Consider the following 12,243-nt stretch of genomic DNA (forward strand, 5'->3'; position numbering starts at 1 on the left):
TGAAGAAACGAATAGCAATAAGAACCTTTTGAAGAAAAACATGTTATTTTATTTCATGTTTCGTGACCGTTTCAGAAACCTGAGGTAATTTAGCATCAGGCGGTAAAACACATCGTTTCTGGTAGGATGTGAACTATCTTGGTTGAGTTGAATATCTTTGTTGTAACCCGTGACGTTTCCTGAAGTAACAAACGGGGCCAATTCAATTGTCTAAATCATTGGTATCGCACAGTTATTTTTCGGTAACAAAACAGTTTAGTACAATTTGACGGATCATTTTTTATCAACTTTAAATACTCATTTCAAATTAAAGAAGCCTTTTTGTCACTGCAAACCGTGTATGATTACAGAGAGAACTATCTTGACGTAGTCCAATATCTTTGACTAAACACATTACGTTTCAGGAAGTGTGGGCTCTCATGAAAAGAAACACACTGGGCCAGTCAGTGAGGAAACTATTGCAATAAGGATCCTTTAATGCAGAACATTATATTTTTTCATGACATTTTCAGGAACCTTGGGAGTCTATTCCTCTGAGTTTAGTGAAGCTGCATCAAAACAACGCAATCTAACTGCACACAAGTGTTGAATTAGACACATTGGATAGTACCAGCTGCAAAACCACCGCTGTTTTTTTGTAGTGTTTTTCTCTTTGCACTGCACCGTAACACATATTTGTGATTTAATCTCTTGATGTTTTAGTTCCAGGCTGCTTTCCAATTATCTGCCTTGCTTGTGATGTCGTGGCAGTAAAACATCCTCTTTGTCTGTGCATGTGATTATGCACGATAAACACGGATATCCTCTTCTTGCTCTATCACATCACAATACGAGTGTCAATTAAACCGGGTGACATCACTTCACATCTTCTGGGAGTCATCTGAAGATGGAGGATGAGATGTTTGATCAGATTGTGGCCGTGTTTCACAGCCTGGTAACTTGGGTGGCTGCTGGTGCCATGGTTTTCGGGGGATTGGTGCCCTACATCCCGCAATACAGAGACATCCGCCGGACCCAAAACGCTGAGGGCTTCTCCACATATGTGTGCCTGGTCCTTCTGGTGGCTAACATCCTCAGGATACTCTTCAGGTAATGCACAATTCCCCCCTTTCCCTTGTCTGCTGTGTGGTCACCAAACTCCATTGGAAAATCTGCATATTTAACACTTTTTTGCTTATAAGTTCAAAAATATACTTAATATAACACAAGTTGGGATGTTTCAAGAGTCAGTTGGATATGTTCTATAATTCGGCTGAAAAGAGATGGTCTTACAAGCTTTGTTTATATTGCACAGCTGCTGTTCAATTGGATGCAAACCTGCATAACACATCTGCATATTTAATACTTGTTTGCCGAACTGTATACTTAATAGATCAACATTTTGGTTTTAGTAAGGGTCACTGGGATAGTTAGTGTTATACTCTTTTCCATTGAGCAGCAGCTGTTGAATTGGATGCAAACATCCTTTTGAAAATCTCCTAAGCTTCCATGTGCTGTAACATACTGAAGAGGCAGAGACACATGACCAACAGATTAACAACTCACAGATGTCCTCAGTTATGTAACAGCTGCAAATCTTCATCCACAAATCTGCTATTTTAACACTTTTTATGCTTATAAATCCAATTATACGGAACATATAACAAACGTTGGGATGTTTTAGGAATCAGTGAAATATTCTCTTTAGTTCGGCTTAAAATGAATCTTCTCATAAGCTTTCATTGAATTGCAGCAAATTCTGAAATGGACACAATTATGTAAAACAGATTATCCACGAGCCCAAGGCAGTACTAACATAACCGAATACCAGCAGATGGTGCATTGAAAGCATGTCAAATGAAATGATGCCTTCTAATTATTTATAAAAAGTCTTAAATTGATTGTATTCACTAAGTTATTGGGATTACTTACAGGTGGGCAAAGACAATATGGCTCTTTGAGGACAGGAAGCTGACAACAAGTCCAGTGGTACCTTTCTTGGAGGTGTTAAATAACGTTATAAAAGCTGCCACATGTTGCGTTGTAAATTAACGTGTGATTTCGTCTTCCTCCATCAGATTTGGCCGTTACTTCGAGACGCTGCTGCTGTGGCAGAGCATCATCATGATCTGCACCATGCTCATCATGCTGAACCTGTGCACCAGCGTCCGCACGGCCACCGAACTCAGCACCAAGAGACGCTCCTTCATAGGTCAGAAACCTGTGTGTGTGTGTGTGTGTGTGTGTGTGTGTGTGTGTGTTATCCTGCTTATTACATGGCTACTTTCCAAATAAATCAATAATTAGAAACACAATATTGATTAAAATAGTGTCATTGCGATTTTCCTTCGCTGTCCAAGTCTGTTATTGTTGTTGAATATTCGGCGTCATGGCAACTGGACAACAACTAAGCTAAGCTACTACTTACAGCATTCAGGTGACTTTTCATAGTTGTTGTGCCACCGTGGAAGGCCAGTTTCATATTGCACACTGCCTTTGTCTTATCGTCGTTTCAAACGGTCCCACGCAGCCGAAGTGTTCGGCATTTAGTTTTCAGGTGTGTGACGTTCGTGAAGCTGTGAGTGAAAGCGATGTCAGGCGCCCAAGCTGAGATTGTATATATTTCCGCATTTTAACAGTGCAATTAAAACGTATAAATATAATATAAGAATGTGGCAATTCACCTTTATTGATAAAAATAACGAAATTGAAAACCGAATAGTAGGCCAACGACCGGATATTCGGGTATTCGGGTACAGCCCTACTGACGTCTGTCTTTTAACCTCTATTTATTTTACAGTGTGTGTGCGCATGGTGTTAACAGAACTCTACTCCACTCCCATTGTGAGGGAACAGAAAGCCACTCCTTAAGAAATACCTGTGTAACCTGCCTCAGTTAAAAAAAAGTTACTTTTTTGAAAGTGGAGAGGTTGCACAGAAGGAAAAACTCCAACATGTTTTAACAATACATTTTTTAACTTGATACATAATCACTTCTTCTTCTGCTGTTCCCTTTAGTGTTTACTTCCTGTCTGTCTTCTTCTGCTGTTCCCTTTAGTGTTCACTTCCTGTCTGTCTTCTTCTGTTGTTCCCTTTAGTGTTTACTTCCTCTCTGTCTGTCTTCTTCTGCTGTTCTCTTAAGTGTTCATTTCCTGTCTGTCTTCTTCTGTTGTTCCCTTTAGTGTTTACTTCCTGCCTCTTCTTCTGCTGTTCCCTTTAGTGTTCACTTCCTATCTGTCTTCTTCTGCTGTTCCCTTTAGTGTTCACTTCCTATCTGTCTTCTTCTGATGTTCCCTTTAGTGTTTACTTCCTCTCTGTCTGTCTTCTTCTGCTGTTCTCTTAAGTGTTCACTTCCTGTCTGTCTTCTTCTGTTGTTCCCTTTAGTCTTTACTTCCTGTCTTCTTCTGCTGTTCCCTTTAGTGTTTACTTCCTGCCTCTTCTTCTGCTGTTCCCTTTAGTGTTCACTTCCTATCTGTCTTCTTCTGCTGTTCCCTTTAGTGTTCACTTCCTATCTGTCTTCTTCTGATGTTCCCTTTAGTGTTTACTTCCTCTCTGTCTGTCTTCTTCTGCTGTTCTCTTAAGTGTTCACTTCCTGTCTGTCTTCTTCTGTTGTTCCCTTTAGTCTTTACTTCCTGTCTTCTTCTGCTGTTCCCTTTAGTGTTTACTTCCTGCCTCTTCTTCTGCTGTTCCCTTTAGTGTTCACTTCCTATCTGTCTTCTTCTGTTGTTCCCTTTAGTGTTTACTTCCTGTCTTCTTCTGCTGTTCCCTTTAGTGTTTACTTCCTGTCTGTCTCCTTCTGCTGTTCCCTTTAGTGTTTACTTCCTGTCTTCTTCTGCTGTTCCCTTTAGTGTTTACTTCCTGTCTGTCTTCTTCTGCTGTTCCCTTTAGTGTTTACTTCCTGTCTGTCTTCTTCTGCTGTTCCCTTTAGTGTTCACTTCCTATCTGTCTTCTTCTGTTGTTCCCTTTAGTGTTTACTTCCTGTCTTCTTCTGCTATTCCCTTTAGTGTTTACTTCCTGTCTTCTTCTGCTGTTCCCTTTAGTGTTTACTTCCTGTCTGTCTTCTTCTGCTGTTCCCTTTAGTGTTTACTTCCTGTCTGTCTCCTTCTGCTGTTCCCTTTAGTGTTTACTTCCTGTCTGTCTCCTTCTCCTTTCTGTCTTCTTCTGCTGTTCTCTTAAGTGTTCACTTCCTGTCTGTCTTCTTCTGTTGTTCCCTTTAGTCTTTACTTCCTGTCTTCTTCTGCTGTTCCCTTTAGTGTTTACTTCCTCTTTGTCTGTCTTCTTCTGTTGTTCCCTTTAGTGTTCACTTCCTATCTGTCTTCTTCTGCTGTTCCCTTTAGTGTTTACTTCCTGTCTGTCTTCTTCTGCTGTTCCCTTTAGTGTTTACTTCCTGTCTTCTTCTGCTGTTCCCTTTAGTGTTTACTTCCTGTCTGTCTGTCTTCTTCTGCTGTTCCCTTTCGTGTTTACTTCCTGTCTGTCTTCTTCTGTTGTTCCCTTTGGTGTTTACTTCCTGTCTGTCTTCTTCTGCTGTTCCCTTTGGTGTTTACTTCCTGTCTGTCTTCTTCTGCTGTTCCCTTTAGTGTTTACTTCCTATCTGTCTCCTTCTCCTTTCTGTCTTCTTCTCCTTTCTGCTGTTCCCTTTAGTGTTTAGTTCCTGTCTGTCTCCTTCTCCTTTCTGTCTTCTTCTGCTGTTCCCGTTAGTGTTCACTTCCTGTCTGTCTTCTTCTGCTGTTCTCTTAAGTGTTCACTTCCTGTCTGTCTTCTTCTGCTGTGATACCACCCCAAAAACTGTTACTTAGCTAGTCCTTAAAACTTTAAAAAAATATTTTTGAAGCATTTTCTTTTGGCGTTAGTTGAACTTACTGTAGAGCTTCTTATTCGTTATTTAAATCTCTGGAAGCGAAATATTTGTCAGATCTCACGTACAGACTTCGACAAACATATTTATTTAGTACAGTTTCTCTTAAAAAAATCTGAGCATGATCATTTAAATAAATGTTTCAATGCTCAAGTTGCAAAGATGATCGATCCCTCCTGTATCGTAATCGCAATATTAGACAAAATAATCTGAATTTTTCTCCCAATTCACATCACGGGTCACCTCTGGCTTGTCTGACAAAATGAAGACGGTTCTTCTTTCTCTTTCCCTCTTTCCCTCTTTTTGTTTTTTGTTTTATTTCCTTTATTTGTTGTCTGTAGCTACAGACAGTAAGGACGAGGAGATCAGAATCCCTAAGAGGCTTTTTGTGGGTACGTACAGATTTGACTGTGTCTGCCATGAAACATCAGCTGTAGTTCATCTCCCTCCATCTGTGTGTCCAACATTAGCATGATGAGCATTAGCATGATGAGCATTAGCATGATGAGCATTAACATGATGAGCTTTAGCATGATGAGCATTAACATGATGAGCTTTAGCATGATGAGCATTAGCATGACGAGCATTAGCATGACGAGCATTAGCATGACGAGCATCAGCATGATGAGCTTTAGCATGATTAGCTTTAGCATGATGAACATTAGCATGATGAGCATTAGCATGATTAGCATTAGCATGATGAGCATTAGCATGATGAGCATTAGCATGATGAGCAATGATGAGCATTAGCATGATGAGCATTAGCATGATTAGCATTAGCATGTGGAGCATTAGCATTATGAGCATTAGCATGATGAGCATTAGCATGATTGGCATTAGCATGATTAGCATTAGCATGATGAGCTTTATCATGATTAGCATTAGCATGATTGGCATTAGCATGATTAGCATTAGCATGATGAGCTTTAGCATGATTAGCTTTAGCATGATGACCATTATCATGAGTATTTAGCATGATGAGCATAGCATGATGAGCTTTAGCATAATTAGCATTAGCATGATGAGCATTAGCATGATGAGCATTAGCATGATGACTATTAGCATGATGACTAACTCCATTATTTCACACGCATGTAGTCCTGCTGCTTCATCCATGTTTTCTGTCACAGAGAATATTTACTCTCCTTCCTTTTATGCTGCGATGATTTCAATGCATGTTACATTTCACACCATCAGTGCAAAAGTGTAACAGCATTACAGGGCCATTGTGGGATTTTTTTTTTACAGAGATGGGTAAAATGAAAGGACAAAAACTTGAGAATTTCAAAGATTATTCGATTTTATTTTTTTATTAAAAAAAAAGAATTGGAAAATGTTGAGCGATTAAGAGATTTCATTTATACATTTAAGAGGAATGTAATTCACGCCCAAAATGTAGTTTTCCCCCTCTATATTTGGCCACTTAATCTTAGATACATGGTGATACATTTCAGAGATTAAAACTTAATGCAAAGAGAAAACTATTGTACAATTTAGAGAAAAAATGTTCCCATCATTTTGTTAATTTTTCATATGTAAGTCTATTAAATCTTTGATAAATGATTAACAATTTGGTAACATTCAGAAACCTTTAGATGATAAAAGTGGACATTTGAGAGAAAAACATTCCCTTTTTTCCTATAATTTAACACATTTTCTAGTCATTTTTGATACTTTAATATCAACGTTTTCTTTGTAATATGTATAGTTTTCTTTACCCACAATGGCCATAATATAAGCTTGGTAAAACATGAAAGATCAGCCTTCATTAAGAAAACATGTGTGGACTTCATATTTGCATGTGTTGCTTGTGCTTGAATCTATAATTGATATGAAATTCCAGCTATGGAACAAATCAGAAGCTCATTATTCTGACTGCACGTTTCTAGCTCTCATGGATTTAACTTCACCTAACCTGTTTGTGAAGCATTTTAATGACATCTTCTAACGCTATGCTTTTTTAGTCTTTTCAGTGTGAAATGATGATTGATATCTCTAGAGCAGGGGTGTCAAACTCAAGGCCCGGGGGCCAAATCCGGCCAGCGACTTCATTTAATGCGGCCCCACAAGAGCTCTCAAAGAATATAATACGTTTATTATACGGTTACATGCCGATTTACAGAAGCACGTTGCCCATAAACTACATGTCCCACAATGCATCTCAAATATGATTTCACTTTTTTGACATTTTCAATTTTTTTCCCAGAATTTGACTTAAAAAAAGAAATTATTTTGTGACATTCTCACTGAAGAGACTTCCAATGATTTGCCCTAGACTTCTGCTTTCAGACGTAGTTAATTATTAAGTTATTATAATGTCGTATAATACGTTTATATTAAATATTTACATATGTATTTTCATATACTCTTGAAGTTACAACCGGCCCTTTTGAGTGTAACCAAAACGCTGATGTGGCCCGTGATGAAATTGAGTTTGACACCCCTGCCTTAATGGCTGACTTGTGACGGTTCATGTTGTCTTCTAACCAGCTTTTTAAAATGTGAAGTTGAACTACACTAGGTTTCAACGCAATGCCTCTTTATGTAATGGGTATGTCAGTAAATCTCGCTGGGTGTATCATGCGGAAACAGCTGCGGTTTAAACAGGAGAGAGGTTGTTTAATCCACCAATAATTTGATTGTTTTGTAAGAATTATTGAGTTAAACGAATTTAATTCCTTGCATTATTAATATTTGTGAAGCTCTCGGGGGATACATTTGAAATTGTCTGCCCTGTTTTACAAATATTAGACATCAAAATAAACACTTAATCGAAAAAAACTTGACGCACGAATGCTGCTAATGGATATATCCCACAATGCAATGCACAAATTTAGGCACAACTGCAACAACCCTGAAACATAGCGTGTTTTTGTTTACGTGATGTTGTTACTCTAAAACAACAGTTTACTTGATGCAGGTGTTTGGATAAAACTGGAAATGATGGTATTTCTTCCCTGACTCTGTAAACAATAAGTATGCACTATAGAAGTAGGACACGGTGTTGGTGAATAAAGGGCTGTAGTTCCTGTTCTGGACACTAGATGGCAGTATGAAACAGTGTGTGTATGATGTGAGGAAGTACACTCAGCCGGTCATAATGTATTACCAACTCTCCTCTTGGGACTCACTAATGCACTCTCGATTTCCTGGTATTGGATTCCTATCGTGTTCCCTTTGTTGCATCCTTTGCAGGAAAGTAGAATTTGTTTTCTCCAACAATTCTGTGAATCACCCTGAGAGGAAAACAGGATATTAGCTTTTCTTCAGAGCACAGTTATGTCTGCTTTGCCTGGATGTTGACGCTGGTTTTGCGGCGCCTCTATGAACGATCATTGATTATTAAACTCTGTCAAGCATCAGTAGATAAACATTACGCCTTGTTCTGTGATCTCAGCCAGGGCAGCACAATAAGAGAGGACTCTTTAAAGTAGAGACACTACATACTGATATACACCTGAACATCCGCAGGAGAGGACTCTTTAAAGTAGAGACACTACTCACTGATATACATCTGAACATCAGCAGGAGAGGACTCTTTAAAGTAGAGACACTACATACTGATATACACCTGAACATCAGCAGGAGAGGACTCTTTAAAGTAGAGACACTACATACTGATATACACCTGAACATCAGCAGGAGAGGACTCTTTAAAGTAGAGACACTACACACTGATATACGCCTGAACATCAGCAGGAGAGGACTCTTTAAAGTAGAGACACTACATACTGATATACACCTGAACATCAGCAGGAGAGGACTCTTTAAAGTAGAGACACTACATACTGATATACACCTGAACATCAGCAGGAGAGGACTCTTTAAAGTAGAGACACTACATACTGATATACACCTGAACATCAGCAGGAGAGGACTCTTTAAAGTAGAGACCCTACATACTGATATACACCTGAACATCAGCAGGAGAGGACTCTTTAAAGTAGAGACACTACATACTGATATACACCTGAACATCAGCAGGAGAGGACTCTTTAAAGTAGAGACACTACATACTGATATACACCTGAACATCAGCAGGAGAGGACTCTTTAAAGTAGAGACCCTACATACTGATATACACCTGAACATCAGCAGGAGAGGACTCTTTAAAGTAGAGACACTACATACTGATATACACCTGAACATCAGCAGGAGAGGACTCTTTAAAGTAGAGACACTACATACTGATATACACCTGAACATCAGCAGGAGAGGACTCTTTAAAGTAGAGACACTACATACTGATATACACCTGAACATCAGCAGGAGAGGACTCTTTAAAGTAGTGACACTACATACTGATATACACCTGAACATCAGCAGGAGAGGACTCTTTAAAGTAGAGACACTACATACTGATACACACCTGAACATCAGCAGGAGAGGACTCTTTAAAGTAGAGTCACTACATACTGATATACACCTGAACATCAGCAGGAGAGGACTCTTTAAAGTAGAGACACTACATACTGATATACACCTGAACATCAGCAGGAGAGGACTCTTTAAAGTAGAGACACTACATACTGATACACACCTGAACATCAGCAGGAGAGGACTCTTTAAAGTAGAGGCACTACTCACTGATATACCTGAACATCAGCATTGTGTATCCTCTTTAAAGAGAGCTAACATTATACAGCCACAGCTCCACATTGTCCCTTTCTGTTCTGAAGTGACTCACCATGGTGTAATATCGTCAGCAGGGCACATTCTCAACCTGTAAGTTTCTCTTGTTGTTCAGCCTGTTCCCTTTATGTTCTCCATCACAGTACATATTCGTTCTCACAGCATCATTATCGCCACACGCACTTCCATGAAGCAGCGGGACGTCTGCATTCGGGAAGGGAGACAAAGTGCAGCTGACTTTTAATAGAACTTCCTGTCATGGCTTTTTGTTAGCGTAGATATGGCACCAGGTGGAGAGACATGGGGCTTTTTATACTGTGTCATTTGGTAGCCGAGCTAACGTCATGTAAGTGAAGTTCAGCGCATCCCCGTGGTGCTTCTACCTCAGCTGTACACTTTGTTCTTTAATGTAGGATGGGTAGTTTTGAGATGGGAGACACGAGCTGGATGTAAAAGATGATGTGGCTGTGTCGGGAGGTGGAGGTAGCTAGGAAGGAGAAAATGAAAGATAACATATTTGTTGAAAAAGTTCTGACGGCAACAGAAGTTTAATTTGATCTTTCGTGTGCTAGACTTGAAGACCAGATTTAAATTAAACCCCGATTGGATTTTTCTCCATCAGCATTTAAATTATTTTGCGTCAACAAGCGAGCCATCAAATGGGACTCCGCTCCGTGATTGAAAATCTTCTCTGAATACTTTGTGGCTTCAAACGGGAGGAATTTCATTTCCCCCCAGCTCTGTCTGTCACTACCACATCCTCTTTCCTCCTTTTTGAGCTTTAACTATTCTGAAATATTTGCATTTCTACCAGTAGGCACATCTACCTGGTAAGGAATACGAAAAACGTTCTTCCATACCAGAAAACGTTGGTGAAATCTCAAAAACCGTTCAATTACTTTAACGTTAAGCACAAAAATGGCTTGATTTGACAAATGTATCGTATTTTATTTCTTATTTCAAGAGCTTTTAGGTTCACTTGGTCACCAGGAAAATAACTAAAATATTGAAGACACATCCATAGAAGTGTTAAATAAAATGTGACTATAAGGGTGACTTTACTGCATCATAACAATTGTTATTTATCAAAGCGAAGTATTGTAGAAGCTGGAAAAATTCACTAAATTGTCCCTTCCTGGCTCCCTTACAGTCAAATAGCGGTTATTGTACAGAAAGATTTAAATGTATTCATCTCGTTTCATTCTTAATTTAACGATAGTGGATCTTAGCATAGTTGTGGCGCTTTAAAACAATGAATTGGGAAGAATTAAATGTTCCTTCCGGGTTTGAAGTGAATGTAATTGACAGTAAACTTGTCACGATGACTGAAGAGACGTCGGCCGAACGATATCGCAGAGGCAGCAATACAAGAGATGTCCATTTCTTTCTATTGTTTTTTGGCTCGTTGCTCGTCAGGTCCTGTGGGGGTTTCGTACCTCCAGCTTTGTTGGGTTTGTCAGCTTAGAATAAATCACTTTGTCCCGTTGCTCTCCCTCGGGACAGGCGGAGGCCCACCTGTGCCCTAAAGAGACTTAAGTCGTGGTGGAGGTGCAGGAAAGTTGCTGTGCTTTGGCCTTGCAACGACAACCCATTATTCATTGTGAAAAAGCTCCCTGTCCAAATTCCAGAAAATAAAGCCAGTTGAAATCTTCGGTAGGTTCTCGCGCCGGGGTGTCCGCGGGGTCTTGATAAATCAATTTAGCGAAAATGAAGGCGATTAAAAAGTATTAAACGGCATTTATAAATATATATAAATTGTCCAGAGAGGTTGTATTCTACAGTCTGCCTGAATGTAGTCATGGCGTAGGTGTGTAGTGCGATTCTGTAGTCTATTGATGGCATCCCGTTGGGTTTGACGTCATCTGAACAGGACATCGCACGCTCACTGCTTGATGGCGCGCGAAGGTCCGTTTACGCCGGTTGCTAAGCAACATCGTTATTGGGGAAATGCAAGTCTGTGTCCAAATGGTTGGAAGATAAGGAGGAAGGACAATCGATACTGTATATAGTGAATGCGAGGTCAAGTGTGTCGCCAAGGTAACCAGTTAAAACTCCAAGTGGCGATGAGGTCTTAAAATGTATGGGAAGGGTCTTTAGAAAGGTCTGACATGTGACTTCAGGATTCCTGCTTAGACCCTGATAATAGCAAAGGCAAGTTTATTTATTTATCACCTTTCAACACAAGGCAATTCAAAGTGCTTTACAGAAATGAAAAGCATTAAGAAAAAGCGCAGCGGAAACACATTATAAAATGTAGAATAACACGGGTATAAGAGTCATGAATAAAAGTTACAGTGCAGTGGAAAATATGAATAGTTCAATTAAAAGCAGCGGCAAAAATAAAAGTCTTCAGCCTGGATTTAAAAGTAGTCAGAGTTGCAGGTAGTTCGTTCCAGATATTTGGAGCATAATAACTGAACTTCTCCATGTTTTAGTTCTGACTCTGGAGAAGAAAGCAGACCAGAAGACCTGAGAGATGCTTCATGATGTAGCAGGAGATCAGAAATGTATTTTGCATTTTTTTATATATTTGAACGTTTCTGTGGATAAATATAAATTCTCTGCCTTGTTTTACAAATATTAGACATCACATGACCGGGATAATCAGAAACAGAAATCCATTCGGGCCCTAAAAACCGTTCAATGCTTTATAAACCAGCATCAGTATTTTAGGAATCGGTTATTTGACAGACGGGAAACTAGTGCTTCTCCCACGGGTGCTTTTTGAGTGACAGTGAGCCATTATTTCAACGACACCTGTAGACTTTTTGTGGGGC

At 39.5% G+C, this 12,243-nt stretch overlaps 1 protein-coding gene across 2 annotated transcripts in view; it reads left to right on the forward strand.

Annotated features, from left to right (window-relative positions):
• Window positions 1-258: 258 nt before the first annotated feature.
• The window catches only part of LOC117455347 (solute carrier family 66 member 2), a 49,170-nt gene continuing 37,185 nt past the window's right edge, over window positions 259-12,243 (forward strand). The window contains exons 1-3 of one of the 2 annotated variants that reach the window (XM_034094819.1): window positions 259-1,089; window positions 2,058-2,191; window positions 5,176-5,226. In XM_034094819.1, the coding sequence (XP_033950710.1) occupies window positions 887-1,089; window positions 2,058-2,191; window positions 5,176-5,226 (388 nt within the window). In that variant the 5' untranslated portion in view covers window positions 259-886. The remainder of the gene's footprint in view (window positions 1,090-2,057; window positions 2,192-5,175; window positions 5,227-12,243) is intronic. The other variant, XM_034094820.1, reaches the window with a different exon arrangement.

The sequence above is a fragment of the Pseudochaenichthys georgianus genome, chromosome 11, assembly GCF_902827115.2.
Source record: "Pseudochaenichthys georgianus chromosome 11, fPseGeo1.2, whole genome shotgun sequence".
Taxonomy (NCBI): Eukaryota; Metazoa; Chordata; class Actinopteri; order Perciformes; family Channichthyidae; genus Pseudochaenichthys; species Pseudochaenichthys georgianus.